A 19,108-nucleotide genomic window follows, 5' to 3' on the forward strand; every position below is an offset into this window, starting at 1 on the left:
ATCACAGACACTCATCCATAAGATGATCACAGACACTCATCCATAAGATGATCACAGACACTCATCCATAAGATGATCACAGACACTCATCCATAAGATGATCACAGACACTCATCCATAAGATGATCACAGACACTCATCCATAAGATGATCACAGACACTCATCCATAAGATGATCACAGACACTCATCCATAAGATGATCACAGACACTCATCCATAAGATGATCACAGACACTCATCCATAAGATGATCACACTCATCCATAAGATGATCACAGACACTCATCCATAAGATGATCACAGATGATCACAGACACTCATCCATAAGATGATCACAGACACTCATCCATAAGATGATCACAGACACTCATCCATAAGATGATCACAGACACTCATCCATAAGATGATCACAGACACTCATCCATAAGATGATCACAGACACTCATCCGTAAGATGATCACAGACACTCATCCATAAGATGATCACAGACACTCATCCATAAGATGATCACAGACACTCATCCATAAGATGATCACAGACACTCATCCATAAGATGATCACACACTCATCTATAAGATGATCACAGACACCCATCCATAAGATGATCACAGACACGTATCCACAAGGTGATCACAGACACTCATCCATAAGATGATCCTAGACGCTTATCCATAAGATGATCACAGACACTCATCTGTAAGATGATCACAGACACGTATCCATAAGATGAGCACAGACATGTATCCATAAGATGATCACAGACATATATCCACAAGATGATCACACTCATCCATAAGATGACCACAGACATGTATCCCTACGATGTTCACAGGCACTCATCCATAAGATGATAGCAGAAACCCATCCATAAGAGGATCATCCATAAGAAACACTCATCCATAAGATGATCCCAGACATTCATCCACATGATGATCCCAGACACTCATCCATAAGATGATCCCAGACACTCATCCATAAGATGATCCCAGACACTCATCCAAAAGATGATCCCAGACACTCATCCATAAGATGATCACAGACACTCATCCCTAAGATGATCATAGACACGCATCCATAAGGTGATCACAGACAATCATCCATAAGATGATCACAGACACTCATCCATAAGATGATCACAGACATGTATCGATAAAATGATCACAGACACTTATCCATAAGATGATCACAGACATTCATCCATAGGATGATCACAGACACTCATCCATAAGATGATCACAGACACGTATCCATAAGATGATCACAGACACGTATCCATAAGATGATCACACTCATCCCAAAGATGTTCACAGACACTCATCCATAAGATGATCACGCTCATCAATAAGATGATCACAGACACTCATTCATAAGATGATCACAGACAGTCATCCATAAGATGATCACAGACGCTCATCAATAAGATGATCACAGACACTCATCCATAAGATGATCACAGACACTCATCCATAAGATGATCACAGACACTCATCCATAAGATGATCACAGACACTCATCCATAAGATGATCACAGACACTCATCCATAAGATGATCACAGACACTCATCCATAAGATGATCACAGACACAGACACTCATCCATAAGATGATCACATAAGATGATCACAGACACTCATCCATAAGATGATCACAGACACTCATCCATATCCATAAGATGATCACACTCATCCATAAGATGATCACAGACACTCATCCACAGACACTATCCAGATGATCACAGACACTCATCCATAAGATGATCACACTCATCCATAAGATGATCACAGACACTCATCCATATCCATAAAATGATCACAGACACTCACATAAGATGATCACACTCATCCATAAGATGATCACAGACACTCATCCATAAGATGATCACAGACACTCATCCATAAGATGATCACAGACACTCATCAATAAGATGATCATCAATAAGATGATCACAGACACTCATCCATAAGATGATCACAGATGATCACTCATCCATAAGATGATCCAGACACTCATTCATAAGATGATCACAGACACTCATCCATAAGATGATCACAGACACTCATCATAAGATGATCACAGACACTAAGATGATCACGGACACTCATCCATAAGATGATCACAGACACTCATCCATAAGATGATCACAGACACTCATTCATAAGATGATCATCATAAGATGATCACAGACACTCATCCATAAGATGATCACAGACACTCATCCATAAGATGATCACAGACACTCATCCATAAGATGATCACAGACACTCATCCATAAGATGATCACAGACACTCATCCATAAGATGATCACAGACACTCATCCATAAGATGATCACAGACACTCATCCATAAGATGATCACAGACACTCATCCATAAGATGATCACAGACACTCATCCATAAGATGATCACAGACACTCATCCATAAGATGATCACAGACACTCATCCATAAGATGATCACAGACACTCATCCATAAGATGATCACAGACACTCATCCATAAGATGATCACAGACACTCATCCATAAGATGATCACAGACACTCATCCATAAGATGATCACAGACACTCATCAATAAGATGATCACAGACACTCATTCATAAGATGATCACAGACACTCATCCATAAGATGATCACAGACACTCATCCATATCCATAGATGATCACAGACACTCATCCATAGATGATCACAGACACTCATCCATAGATGATCACAGACACTCATCCATAGATGATCACAGACACTCATCCATAGATGATCACAGACACTCATCCATAAGATGATCATCCATAAGATGATCACAGACACTCCTCCATAAGATGATCACAGACACTCATCCATAAGATGATCACAGACACTCATCAATAAGTATCCATAAGATGATCACAGACACTCATCCATAAGATGATCACAGACACTCATCATAAGATGATCATCATCCATAAGATGATCACAGACACTCATTCATAAGATGATCATCCATAAGATGATCACAGACACTCATCCATAAGATGATCACAGACACTCATCCAAAAGATGATCACAGACACTCATTCATAAGATGATCACAGACACTCATCCATAAGATGATCACAGAAATTTATTAATAAGATGATCACAGACACTCATACGTAAGATGATCACAGACACGTATCCATAAGATGATCACAGACACTCATCCATAAGATGATCACAGACGCTCATCAATAAGATGATCACAGACACTCATCCATAAGATGATCACAGACACTCATCCATAAGATGATCACAGATGATCACAGACACTCATCCATAAGATGATCACAGGCTCTCATCCATATGATGATCACAGACACTCATCCATAAGATGATCACATACAAGTATCCATAAGATGATCACAGACACTTATCCATCAGATGGTCACAGACATTCATCCATAAGATGATCACAGACACTTATCCATCAGATGGTCACAGATATGTATCAATAAGATGATCACAGACACTCATCCATAAGATGATCACAGACACTCATCCATAAGATGATCACAGACACTCATCCATAAGATGATCACAGACACTCATCCATAAGATGATCACAGACACTCCATCCATAAGATGATCACAGACACTCATCCATAAGATGATCACAGACACTCATCCATAAGATGATCACAGACACTCATCCATAAGATGATCACAGACACTCATCCATAAGATGATCACAGACACTCATCCATAAGATGATCACAGACACTCATCCATAAGATGATCACAGACACTCATCCATAAGATGATCACAGACACTCATCCATAAGATGATCACAGACACTCATCCATAAGATGATCACAGACACTCATCCATAAGATGATCACAGACACTCATCCATAAGATGATCACAGACACTCATCCATAAGATGATCACAGACACTCATCCATAAGATGATCACAGACACTCATCCATAAGATGATCACAGACACTCATCCATAAGATGATCACAGACACTCATCCATAAGATGATCACAGACACTCATCCATAAGATGATCACAGACACTCATCCATAAGATGATCACAGACACTCATCCATAAGATGATCACAGACACTCATCCATAAGATGATCACAGACACTCATCCATAAGATGATCACAGACACTCATCCATAAGATGATCACAGACACTCATCCATAAGATGATCACAGACACTCATCCATAAGATGATCACAGACACTCATCCATAAGATGATCACAGACACTCATCCATAAGATGATCACAGACACTCATCCATAAGATGATCACAGACACTCATCCATAGATGATCATCCATAAGATGATCACACTCATCCATAAGATGATCACAGACACTCATCCATAAGATGATCACAGACACTCATCCATAAGATGATCACAGACACTCATCCATAAGATGATCACAGACACTCATCCATAAGATGATCACAGACACTCATCCATAAGATGATCACAGACACTCATCCATAAGATGATCACAGACACTCATCCATAAGATGATCACAGACACTCATCCATAAGATGATCACAGACACTCATCCATAAGATGATCACAGACACTCATCCATAAGATGATCACAGACACTCATCCATAAGATGATCACAGACACTCATCCATAAGATGATCACACTCATCCATAAGATGATCACAGACACTCATCCATAAGATGATCACAGACACTCATCCATAAGATGATCACAGACACTCATCCATAAGATGATCACAGACACTCATCCATAAGATGATCACAGACACTCATCCATAAGATGATCACAGACACTCATCCATAAGATGATCACAGATGATCACAGACACTCATCCATAAGATGATCACACTCATCCATAAGATGATCACAGACACTCATGATCACAGATGATCACAGACACTCATCCATAAGATGATCACAGACACTCATCCATAAGATCACAGACACACATCCATAAGATGATCACAGACACTCATCCATAAGATGATCACAGACACTCATCCATAAGATGATCACAGACACGTATCCATAAGATGATCACAGACATGTATCTATAAGATGAACACAGACACTCATCCATAAGATGATCTCAGACACTCATCCATAAGATGATCAGAGACACTCATCAATAAGATGATAGCAGACACTCATCCATAAGATGATCACAGACACTCATTCATAAGATGATCCCAGACACTCATCCATAAGATGATCCCAGACACTCATCCAAAAGATGATCCCAGACACTCATCCATAAGATGATCCCAGACACTCATCCATAAGATGGTCTCAGACACTCATCCATAATATGATCCTAGACGCTCATCCATAAGATGATCCCAGACACTCATCCATAAGATGATCAGATACGTATCCATAAGATGATCACAGACACTTATCCATAAGATGATCACAGACATGTATCCATACTATGATCACGGACACTCATCCATAAAATGATCACAGACACTCATAAATAAGATGACCACAGACGTTCATCCATAAGATGATCACAGACACTCATCCATAAGATGATCACAGACACTCATCCATAAGATGATCAAACTCATCCATAAGATGATCACAGACACTCATCCATAAGATGATCACAGACACTCATCATTAGGATGATCACAGACACGTATCCATAAGATGATCTCAGACACTCATCCATAATATGATCGTAGACGATCATCCATAAGATGATCCTAGACACTCATCCATAAGATGATCACAGATACGTATCCATAAGATGATCACAGACACTTATCCATAAGATGATCACAGACATGTATCCATACTATGATCACAGACACTCTTCCATAAGATGATTACAGATACGTATCCATAAGATGATCACAGACACTTATCCATAAGATGATCACAGACATGTATCCATACTATGATCCTAGACACTCATCCATAAGATGATCACAGATACGTATCCATAAGATGATCACATACTCATATCCATAAGATGATCACAGACATGTATCCATAAGATGATTACAGACAGGTATCCAAAAGATAATCATAATCATCCATAAGATGATCACAGACACTCATCCATAAGATGATCACAGACATGTATCAATAAGACGATCACAGACACTCATGCACAAGGTGATCACAGACACTCATCCATAAGATGATCCTAGACGCTTATCCATAAGAGGATCACAGACACTCATCTGTAAGATGATCAGAGACACGTATCCATAAGATGAGCACAGACATGTATCCATAAGATGATCACAGACATATATCCATAAGATGATCACACTCATCCATAAGATGACCACAGACATGTATCCCTACGATGTTCACAGGCACTCATCCATAAGATGATAGCAGAAACTCATCCATAAGAGGATCCCAGAAACTCATCCATTAGAGGATCCGACACTCATCCATAAGATGATCCCAGACACTCATCCATAAGATGATCCCAGACACTCATCCATAAGATGATCCCAGACACTCATCCATAAGATGATCACAGACACTCATCCATAAGATGATCACAGACACTCATCCATAAGATGATCACAGACACTCATCCATAGGATGATCACAGACACTCATCCATAAGATGATCACAGACATGTATCGATAAAATGATCACAGACACTTATCCATAAGATGATCACAGACATTCATCCATAGGATGATCACAGACACTCATCCATAAGATGATCACAGACATGTATCGATAAAATGATCACAGACACTCATCCCTAAGATGATCACAGACATGTATCCCAAAGATGTTCACAGACACTCATCCATAAGATGATCACAGACACTCATCAATAAGATGATAGCAGACAATCATCCATAAAATGATCCCAGAAACCCATCCATAAGATGATCCCAGACACTCATCCATAAGATGATCACAGACACTCATCCATAAGATGATCACAGACATTCATCCATAAGATGATCACAGACACTTATCCATCAGATGGTCACAGATATGTATCAATAAGATGATCACAGACACTCATCCATAAGATGATCACAGACATTCATCCATAAGATGATCACAGACACTCATCCATAAGATGATCCCAGAAACTCATCCATAAGATGATCCCAGACACTCATCTATAAGATAATCCCAGACACTCATCTATAAGATGATCACAGATACTCATAAATAAGATGATCACAGACGATCATCCATAAGACGATCACAGACACTCATCCATAAGATGATCACAGGCTCTCATCCATATGATGATCACAGACACTCATCCATAAGATGATCACATACAAGTATCCATAAGATGATCACAGACACTCATCCATAAGATGATCACAGACACTCATCCATAAGATGATCACAGACACTCATCCATAAGATGATCACAGACACTCATCCATAAGATGATCACAGACACTCATCCATAAGATGATCACAGACACTCATCCATAAGATGATCACAGACACTCATCCATCATCAATGACACTCATCCATAAGATGATCACAGACACTCATCCATAAGATGATCACAGACACTCATCCATAAGATGATCACAGACACTAATCCGTAAGATGATCACAGACACGTACTCATAAGATGATCACAGACATGTATCCATAAGATGATCACAGACACGCATCCATAAGGTGATCACAGACAATCATCCATAAGATGATCACAGACACTCATCAATAAGATGATCACAGACACTCATCCATAAGATGATCACAGACACTCATTCATAAGATGATCACAGACACTCATCAATAAGATGATCACAGACACTCATCCATAAGATGATCACAGACACTCATCCATAAGATGATCACAGACACTCATTCATAAGATGATCACAGACACTCATCCATAAGATGATCACAGACACTCATCCATAAGATGATGAATTACAGCAGTTGGATATGCTGAATGTTGAAGACAGAATAAAACAACTGAAGCTAAATCATGTTTATAAAATTGCTCACAGACAGTGTCCAGAATATCTTGCTGTCAATTTTGTCAAGGTTGAGAACCGCAGCAATCATAGTAATAGGGGGAGAGAGCACAACTTTGTAGTACCCACAGTCAGTGGCCAGGCTTCAAACACCTTTTATTGTACAGCAATAAAGGAATGGAACAGACTACCCGCACATGTCAAAGCCAGTCATAGCATGAACCAGTTCAAGAAGAGAACCAAAAGGTCCCTGATGAATGTAGCTACAGAAAGGGAGGGGAATGATTTTCTATTTTTTAGCTAACATACGTGTAAATTTTACCTTATTCCTAGTAATGACCCTCGTATTGTAGATAGTCTTAATGACCTTGGTGTAGTAGATAGTCTTTTTAGTATGATAATAAGATGTTATCTTCATTATAGAATAATAAGAAAATATTATAACCTTTATATTATAATAATAAGGTAAAAGGACCCCAATGGAAATAAGTCACTCTGTCTGACTTTTTTGGGTTATCCCAGGTTCTCTACACATATGCTGCTATGTATGATAATTCTACGTAACTGTATTTGTGTATACCTGAATAAACTTACTTACTTACTTACACAGACACGTATCCACAAGATGATCACACATACTCATCCATAAGATGATCACCGACACGTATCCATAAGATGATCACAGACACTCATCCATAAGATGATCACAGACACTCATCCATAAGATGATCACAGACACGTATCCATAAGATGATCACAGACACTCATCCATAAGATGATCACAGACACTCATCCATAAGATGATCACAGACACTCATCCATAAGATGATCACAGACACTAATCCATAAGATGATCACAGACACTCATCCATAAGATGATCACAGACACGTATCCACAAGAAAATCACAGACACGTATCCATAAGATGATCACAGACATTCATCGAAAAGATGATAACAGACACTCATCCATAAGATGATCACAGACACTCATCCATAAGATTATCACAGACATGTATCCATAAGATGATCACAGACACGTATCCCTAAGATGATCACGGACACTCATCCATAAGCTGATCACAGACATGTATCCATACGATGATCACAGACACTCATTCATAATTTGATCACAGACATTCATCCATAAGATGATCACAGACACTCATTCATAATTTGATCACAGACATTCATCCATAAGATGATCACAGACACTCATTCATAAGATGATCACAGACACTCATCCATAAGATGATCACTGACACTCATCCATAAGATGATCACAGACATTCATCCATAAGATGATCACAGATACGTATCCATAAGATGATCACAGAAATTTATTAATAAGATGATCACAGACACTCATCCATATGATGATCAAAGACACTCATCCATAAGATGATCACAGACACTCATCCATAAGATGATCACAGACACTCATCCATAAGATGATCAAAGACACTCATCCATAAGATGATCACAGACACTCATCCATAAGATGATCACAGACACTCATCCATAAGATTATCAAAGACACTCATCCATAAGATGATCACAGACACTCATCCATAAGATGATCACAGACACTCATCCATAAGATGATCAAAGACACTCATCCATAAGATGATCACAAACACTCATCCATAAGATGATCAAAGACACTCATCCATAAGATGATCAAAGACACTCGTCCATAAGATGATCAAAGACACTCATCCATAAGATGATCACAGACACTCATCCATAAGATGATCACAGACACTCATCCATAAGATGATCACAGACACTCATCCATAAGATGATCAAAGACACTCATCCATAAGATGATCAAAGACACTCATCCATAAGATGATCAAAGACACTCATCCATAAGATGATCACAGACACTCATCCATAAGATGATCACAGACACTCATCCATAAGATGATCAAAGACACTCATCCATAAGATGATCACAGACACTCATCCATAAGATGATCAAAGACACTCATCCATAAGATGATCACAGACACTCATCCATAAGATGATCACAGACACTCATCCATAAGATGATCAAAGACACTCATCCATAAGATGATCACAGACACTCATCCATAAGATGATCACAGACACTAATCCATAAGACACTCATCCATAAGATGATCAAAGACACTCATCCATAAGATGATCACAGACACTCATCCATAAGATGATCAAAGACACTCATCCATAAGATGATCACAGACACTCATCCATAAGATGATCACAGACACTCATCCATAAGATGATCACAGACACTCATCCATAAGATGATCAAAGACACTCATCCATAAGATGATCAAAGACACTCATCCATAAGATGATCAAAGACACTCATCCATAAGATGATCACAGACACTCATCCATAAGATGATCACAGACACTCATCCATAAGATGATCAAAGACACTCATCCATAAGATGATCACAAACACTAATCCATAAGATGATCACAGACACTCATCCATAGATGATCACAGACACTCAACCACAAGATGATCACAGACACGTATCCGTAAGATCACATACTCGTATCCATAAGATCACAGACATGTATCCATAATATCACAGACACGTATCCATAAGATCACAGACATGTATCCATAAGATCACAGACATGTATCCATAAGATCACAGACACATATCCATAAGATAACAGACACATATGCATATGATGATCACAGATGTATAAGCGTACACACAGATACTAAACCCGTCCCGAGGTGAGGGCACATTAATGGTGCAGCACATCAATGGTGCTGCACATCAATGGTGCTGCACATCACTGGTGCTGCACATCACTGGTGCTGCACATCACTGGTGTTGCACGTCAATGGTGATGCACATCACTGGTGCTGCACATCACTGGTGCTGCACATCATTGGTGCTGCACATCAATGGTGTTGCACATCACTGGTGCTGCACATCAATGGTGCAGCACATCACTGGTGCTGTACATCACTGGTGCTGCACATCACTGGTGCTGCACATCACTGGTGCTGCACATCACTGGTGCTGCACATCAATGGTGCAGCACATCAATGGTGCTGCACATCACTGGTGCTGCACATCAATGGTGCTGCACATCACTGGTGCTGCACATCAATGGTGCTGCACATCACTGGTGCTGCACATCACTGGTGCTGCACATCACTGGTGCTGCACATCATTGGTGCTGCACATCACTGGTGCTGCACATGACTGGCGCTGCACATCAATGGTGTTGCACATCAATGGTGCTGCACATCAGTGATGCTGCACATCAATGGTGCTGCACATCAATGGTGCAGCCCACCAATGGTGCAGCACATCAGTGGTGCAGTACATTAGTGGTGCTGCACATCAATGGTGCAGCACATCAGTGGTGCTGCACATCAATGGTGCAGCACATGAATGGTGCAGCACATGAATGGTGCAGCACATCACTGATTCTGCACATCAATGGTGCTGCACATTTATGGTGCAGCACATCAGCGGCGCAGCACATCAATGGTGTAGCACGTCAATGGTGCATCAAATCAGTGGTGCTGCACATCAGTGGTGCAGCACATCAGTGGTGTAACACATCAATGGTGCAACACACCAATGGTGCAACACATCAATGGTGCTGCACATCAATGGTGCTGCACATAAATGGTGCAGTACATCAATGGTGCAGCACATCAAGTTTGCAACACGTCAGTGGTGCAGCAAATCAATGGAGCAGAACGTCAATGGCGCAGCACATCACTGGTGCAGCACATCAATGACACAGCACATCAATGGTGCAGCACATCACTGGTGCAGCACATCAATGACGCAGCACATCAAGGGTGCAGCACATCAATGGTGCAGCACATCAATTGTGCAGCACATCAATGGTGCAGCACATCAAGGGTGCAGCACATCAGTGGTGCAGCACATCAATGGTGCAGCACATTAATGGTGCAGCACATCAATGGTGCAGCACATCAGTGGTGCAGCACATCAATGGTGCAGCACATCAGTGGTGCAGCACATCAATGGTGCAGCACATCAATGGTGCAGCACATCAATGGTGCAGCACATCAAGGGTGCAGCAAATCAATGGTGCAGCACATCAATGGTGCAGCACATCAGGGGTGCAGCACATCAAGGGTGCAGCATATCACAGGTGCAGCACATCACTGGTGCAGCACATCAATGGTGCAGCACATCAATGGTGCAGCTCATCAAATGTGCAGCGCATCAATGGTGCAGCACATCAGTGGTGCAGCACATCAATGGTGCAGCACATCAAGGGTGCAGCACATCAATGGTGCAGCACATCAGTGGTGCAGCACACAATGGTGCAGCGCATCAGTGGTGCAGCACATCAATGATGCAGCACATCAGTGGTGCAGGTCATCAATGGTGCAGCACATCAAAGGTGCAGCACATCAAGGGTACAGCACATCAATGGTGCAGCACATCAATGGTGCAGCACATCAATGGTGCAACACATCAGTGGTGCAGCGCCTCAGTGGTGCAGCACATCAATGGTGCAGCACATCACTGGTGCGGCACATCAATGGTGCAGCACATCACTGGTGCAGCACATCACTGGTGCAGCACATCAATGGTGCAGCACATCAGTGGCGCGCCACATCAATGGTGCAGCACATCAATGGTGCAGCACATCAATGGTGCAGCACATCAATGGTGCAGCACATCAATGGTGCAGCACATCAATGGTGCAGCACATCAATGGTGCGCCACATCAATGGTGCAGCACATCAATGGTGCAGCACATCAATGGTGCAGCACCTCACTGGTGCAGCACATCAATGGTGCAGCACATCAGTGGTGCGCCACATCAATGGTGCAGCACATCACTGGTGCAGCACATCAATGGTGCAGCACATCAATGGTGCAGCACATTACTGGTGCAGCACATCAATGGTGCAGCACATCAGTGGTGCGGCACATCACTGGTGCAGCACATCAATAGTGCAGCACATCAGTGGTGCGGCATATCAATGGTGCTATGTCCCTGATGGAAGCCTTGAAATGGGAGTTATTTAAATGGGTCACAACAATTTTTGATATAAAAGATGCCGGGTATTTCGACCACTTCAGGCTGGCCATTATTGTTTAGACAGAAATATTTCTCTATTATTAAAGGCACAGAAATATCAGCTATTTTTCCTCTATGGTTACTATTGTTTCCCTCAAATTCTTTTTTTAAAGACACTTGTAATTAAAGACACTTGTAATTAAAGGCCCTTGTAATTAAAGGCACTTGTAATTAAAGGCACTTGTAATTAAAGGCACTTGTAATTATGTACTTGGTTCCTGAAGCTATTTCGTGAAACATTTTCCACGTCTCTAAAATTACTAGAACAAAATACTAATATAGCTACTACGAAAGTTATAAATTACTAAAGTGTTATTGGTGTGGCTACTACAGACGTTTATCTGATTAATAACGGTTATTGGATTGATAAATTTGAAGATATCGTCCATAATCTGGTTCCCAGGTAACATAACGACATATTTGTACGTTCTCTAACTATATAAGGCACTGCTATTTGTTCTGACCTTTTAAAGGTATATTTTGACAAATATTTAGACGTGCGCACATTTTTTAATGCCAGAGTACTTATCACAAGCGAATATAATTATCTATCACAAGCGAGTACACTTATCACAAGCGAGTACACTTATCACAAGCGAGTACACTTATCACAAGCGAGTACACTTATCTATCACAAGCGAGTACACTTATCTATCACAAGCGAGTACACTTATCACAAGCGAGTACACTTATCTATCACAAGCGAGTACACTAATTTATCACAAGCGAGTATACTCTCCCTTCTCTTCATCTTCGTCTTGGTGTTCCCTCTGTGGAAGGTGTTGGTCTCTCCTGGTTTCAGTGTAGGTCCTCCAGTGAGTGAAACAGTTCCAGGCTGGCTGGCAGCTTTCCAGTGCTCGAAGTCGTGCTTCGCTGGAAGAGTCTGAGACACTTCGACTCCTCGGAGTCGAGGTGTTGTCTGATCTTTGCTCGCTGCTCACCTGGTTCTGGGACTTACGCACACCGTTGCAGGAGGAGTCTGGGTTCATGAAGATGGTGCTCAAAGGTGGAAGAATGTTGCCACTGTTTGTTTTCATGCGTCTGGGAAGCGTATGACTGCTATGTTGCACGGAAGGTGAAGTCCCAAAGACTCCATCCTCCTTAAATGGTCTTACTGCTGAATTCTTCATAGTCTCCATGACAGAGGCCTTTCGCGAGTATTTCCCATGAAACAGGAGCTGGAGTTTGGAGTGTAGTCTGTCGTGTAAGGAGCTATCATGGTCGCTGGAAGTGTCGTCTTTGGAGCGGGAACTGTCATATATGTTCTCCACTCTCCCCTCGTCGTTGATGAAGGAATGGTTGATGTGTCCTGATTCCATGGCTCCTGGCAGCTTCTGTGTGGACGCAGCGAAGGATTCCATATCTTCGTCCTCTGGAGTGTGATGATCCTCCACGATGTGTCTCATCTCATCTTCCATGTCTTCAGCGGCCATAGCGTTGTGCTCCTGCACTATTGTCTCTACCATGTCCAGTAGTATGTTGATGTTACTTACTGTTTCCAGCTCCTCCACACTTCCCTGAAACACGCAACATACTAACATTAAAACAGTTATATTTATAATCTTAATTTCTAAAGGGGTGGACTGGTAAGCTAGTGGAAGACCTCAGTCAGGAGACCTAAAGCGTCAGCTTGAGGTCTAAGACCCACGTCAGGAAACACTTGTTCCGTTTCCTGACAAATCTTACCTAACCTAATCTAACACACAACAATATTACTCTGGGAGAAAATTAATATACAATATCGCCAAGATGGAAACACACACTGCTAAATGCCTCAAATGATGTAGTGGAAGTATTAGCAGTAAAGGTCGAGAACCAAAACCTAGTCATTGTGGTAGTCTACAAGCCTCCGGATGCAACATCCCAGCAATTCCAGGAACAGCTGTTAAAAATTGACCACTGTCTGGAAAACCTTCCAGCTCCTGCACCCAACATCTTGCTCCTGGGGGATTTCAACTTAAGGCACCTAAAATGGAGGAATATAGCAAATAATATTGTTGCAGTAATAACACCAGGAGGCAGCACCGATGAAAACTCACACTCACGCGAGCTTTTAAATCTCTGCACAAAATTCAATTTAAACCAGCAAATAATAGAGCCTACTAGACTGGAGAATACACTAGACCTCATCTTCACTAACAATGATGATCTGATAAGAAATGTCACCATATCAAAAACAATATACTCAGATCACAACATAATTGAGGTTCAGACACGTATGCGTGGAGCCCCAGACCGACATAATGAGATTAGTCACGAGGGAGCATTCACCAAATTCAACTTCAATAACAAAAACATAAAGTGGGACCAAGTAAACCAAGTCCTAACCGATATAAGCTGGGAAGATATACTAAGCAACACAGACCCAAACTTATGCTTAGAACAGATTAACTCGGTGGCACTCGATGTATGCACAAGGCTTATTCCTCTAAGAAAAAGGAGGAGTAGATGTAAAATAGAAAGAGACAGGCGCTCCCTTTACAGGCGACGGAAAAGAATAACAGAGCGGCTAAAAGAGGTCAATATATCTGAAATGCGTAGGGAGACACTGGTCAGAGAAATAGCAAGCATCGAACTTAAGCTAAAAGAATCCTTTAGGAGTCAGGAATCGCGGGAAGAACTAAAAGCCATAAATGAAATCGAAAGAAACCCAAAGTATTTCTTCTCCTATGCCAAATCAAAATCGAGAACAACGTCCAGTATTGGGCCCCTACTTAAACAAGATGGGTCCTACACAGATGACAGCAAGGAAATGAGTGAGCTACTCAAGTCCCAATATGACTCAGTTTTTAGCAAGCCGCTAACCAGACTGAGAGTCGAAGATCAAAATGAATTTTTTATGAGAGAGCCACAAAATTTGATTAACACAAGCCTATCCGATGTTATCCTGACGCCAAATGACTTCGAACAGGCGATAAATGACATGCCCATGCACTCTGCCCCAGGGCCAGACTCATGGAACTCTGTGTTCATCAAGAACTGCAAGAAGCCCCTATCACGAGCCTTTTCCATCCTATGGAGAGGGAGCATGGACACGGGGATCGTCCCACAGTTACTAAAAACAACAGACATAGCCCCACTCCACAAAGGGGGCAGTAAAGCAACAACAAAGAACTACAGACCAATAGCACTAACATCCCATATCATAAAAATCTTTGAAAGGGTCCTAAGAAGCAAGATCACCACCCATCTAGAAACCCATCAGTTACACAACCCAGGGCAACATGGGTTTAGAACAGGTCGCTCCTGTCTGTCTCAACTACTGGATCACTACGACAAGGTCCTAAATGCACTAGAAGACAAAAAGAATGCAGATGTATTATATACAGACTTTGCAAAAGCCTTCGACAAGTGTGACCATGGCGTAATAGCGCACAAAATGCGTGCTAAAGGAATAACAGGAAAAGTCGGTCGATGGATCTATAATTTCCTCACTAACAGAACACAGAGAGTAGTCGTCAACAGAGTAAAGTCCGAGGCAGCTACGGTGAAAAGCTCTGTTCCACAAGGCACAGTACTCGCTCCCATCTTGTTCCTCATCCTCATATCCGACATAGACAAGGATGTCAGCCACAGCACCGTGTCTTCCTTTGCAGATGACACCCGAGTCTGCATGACAGTGTCTTCCATTGCAGACACTGCAAAGCTCCAGGCGGACATCAACCAAATCTTTCAGTGGGCTGCAGAAAACAATATGAAGTTCAACGATGAGAAATTTAAATTACTCAGATATGGTAAACATGAGGAAATTAAATCTTCATCAGAGTACAAAACAAATTCTGGCCACAAAATAGAGCGAAACACCAACGTCAAAGACCTGGGAGTGATCATGTCGTAGGATCTCACCTTCAAGGACCATAACATTGTATCAATCGCATCTGCTAGAAAAATGACAGGATGGATAATGAGAACCTTCAAAACTAGGGAGGCCAAGCCCATGATGACACTCTTCAGGTCACTTGTTCTATCTAGGCTGGAATATTGCTGCACACTAACAGCACCTTTCAAGGCAGGTGAAATTGCCGACCTAGAAAATGTACAGAGAACTTTCACGGCGTGCATAACGGAGATAAAACACCTCAATTATTGGGAGCGCTTGAGGTTCCTAAACCTGTATTCCCTGGAACGCAGGAGGGAGAGATACATGATTATATACACCTGGAAAATCCTAGAGGGACTAGTACCGAACTTGCACACGAAAATTACTCACTACGAAAGCAAAAGACTTGGCAGACGATGCACCATCCCTCCAATGAAAAGCAGGGGTGTCACTAGCACGTTAAGAGACCATACAATAAGTGTCAGGGGCCCGAGACTGTTCAACTGCCTCCCAGCATACATAAGGGGGATTACCAACAGACCCCTGGCAGTCTTCAAGCTGGCACTGGACAAGCACCTAAAGTCGGTACCTGATCAGCCGGGCTGTGGCTCGTACGTTGGTTTGCGTGCAGCCAGCAGCAACAGCCTGGTTGATCAGGCTCTGATCCACCAGGAGGCCTGGTCACAGACCGGGCCGCGGGGGCGTTGACCCCCGGAGCTCTCTCCAGGTAAACACTAATGCAGTATAATGAGATCCTTTAGTGAAAAAACTTTGCGTGGGCGAAAAGTTGTGAATAAAGGATTAAATTACACTGGATTTGTCTGCTTCCAGTACTGCTCTTTTCTCCATTCAGAGGCAAGCCTCTTGAGGCTTCTGACGGCTTGTTGATCCAAGAGGCCTACTCTTCCCTTCAGTAAGCCAACTAGATTATAAACTACGGTACGGGTGGGGTTAGAACCCATGGCAAACGGGTCGTAAAACTCCAGGTCAGTGGCTTACACACTAGCCTGGGGATCTACGACTCACTCGCCGTGAGTTCTAACTCCACCCGTATCCTGGTTTATTTTTAAAAATGTTACGAATTCGCGAGTTGATTATCTGCCGTCCCTGAGCCGTCCCTGAGCCGTCCCTGAGCCGTCCCTGAGCCGTCCCTGAGCTGGTGTGTGACACATTATCTGCCGTCCCTGAGCTGGTGTGTGACACATTATCTGCCGTCCCTGAGCTGGTGTGTGACACATTAGTCTCATTCTCGGCTGCAAAAAAATCTTCTTGTTCTCAGTTACTCGTAAATTACAGCCGCAAATTAAAATTGAAAAGTGAATTCCATTTGAGTCGTGAAGGACTGTGAAGAACCACAAGGTCAGTTGGAAGCAGCAGAGGTCACGTCCAGTTCCCTTCTTACTGCACTGACCTTTTTTCTCTTTTCTTCCCTTCAAGGGAGAAGGGCAGCGCTTTGATGTTGTGAAGGGCTCTTGATATAAGTAATTAGTTACATTACCCTTCCTTGGATTAAGCTTAATTACCTACCCTTCCACCAGAAGCTGAATTACTATAAACACTAAAATAAACAAACACACACATAAGAACATAAGAACATAAGAAAGGAGGAACACTGCAGCAGGCCTGTTGGCCCATACTAGGCAGGTCCTTTACAATTCATCCCACTAACAAACATTTGACCTACCCAATTTTCAATGCTACCCAAGAAATAAGCTCTGATGTGCAAGTCCCACTCAAATCCAACCCATCCCACTCATGTATTTATCCAACCTAAATTTGAAACTACCCAAAGTCCTAGCCTCAATAACCCAACTAGGTAGACTGTTCCACTCATCTACTACCCTATTTCCAAACCAATACTTACCTATGTCCTTTCTAAATCTAAACTTATCTAATTTAAATCCATTACTGCGGGTTCTCTCTTGGAGAGACATCCTCAAGACCTTATTAATATCCCCTTTATTAATACCTATCTTCCACTTATACACTTCGATCAGGTCTCCCCTCATTCTTCGTCTAACAAGTGAATGTAACTTAAGAGTCTTCAATCTTTCTTCATAAGGAAGATTTCTAATGCTAGGTATTAATTTAGTCATCCTACGCTGAATGTTTTCTAACGAATTTATGTCCATTTTGTAATACGGAGACCAGAACTGAGCTGCATAATCTAGGTGAGGCCTTACTAATGATGTATAAAGCTGCAGTATGACCTCTGGACTTCTGTTGCTTACACTTCTTGATATAAATCCCAGTAATCTAT

At 41.8% G+C, this 19,108-nt stretch overlaps 1 protein-coding gene across 1 annotated transcript in view; it reads right to left on the minus strand.

The window, feature by feature from the left end:
- Positions 1-12,923: 12,923 nt before the first annotated feature.
- LOC138854562 (uncharacterized) overlaps positions 12,924-19,108 on the minus strand; it is a 70,803-nt gene continuing 64,618 nt past the window's right edge. Inside the window, exon 4 of the mRNA XM_070098519.1 lies at positions 12,924-14,545. Within this exon, the coding sequence (XP_069954620.1) occupies positions 13,748-14,545 (798 nt within the window). The 3' untranslated portion in view covers positions 12,924-13,747. The remainder of the gene's footprint in view (positions 14,546-19,108) is intronic.

Source organism: Cherax quadricarinatus, chromosome 62, assembly GCF_038502225.1.
Source record: "Cherax quadricarinatus isolate ZL_2023a chromosome 62, ASM3850222v1, whole genome shotgun sequence".
Taxonomy (NCBI): Eukaryota; Metazoa; Arthropoda; class Malacostraca; order Decapoda; family Parastacidae; genus Cherax; species Cherax quadricarinatus.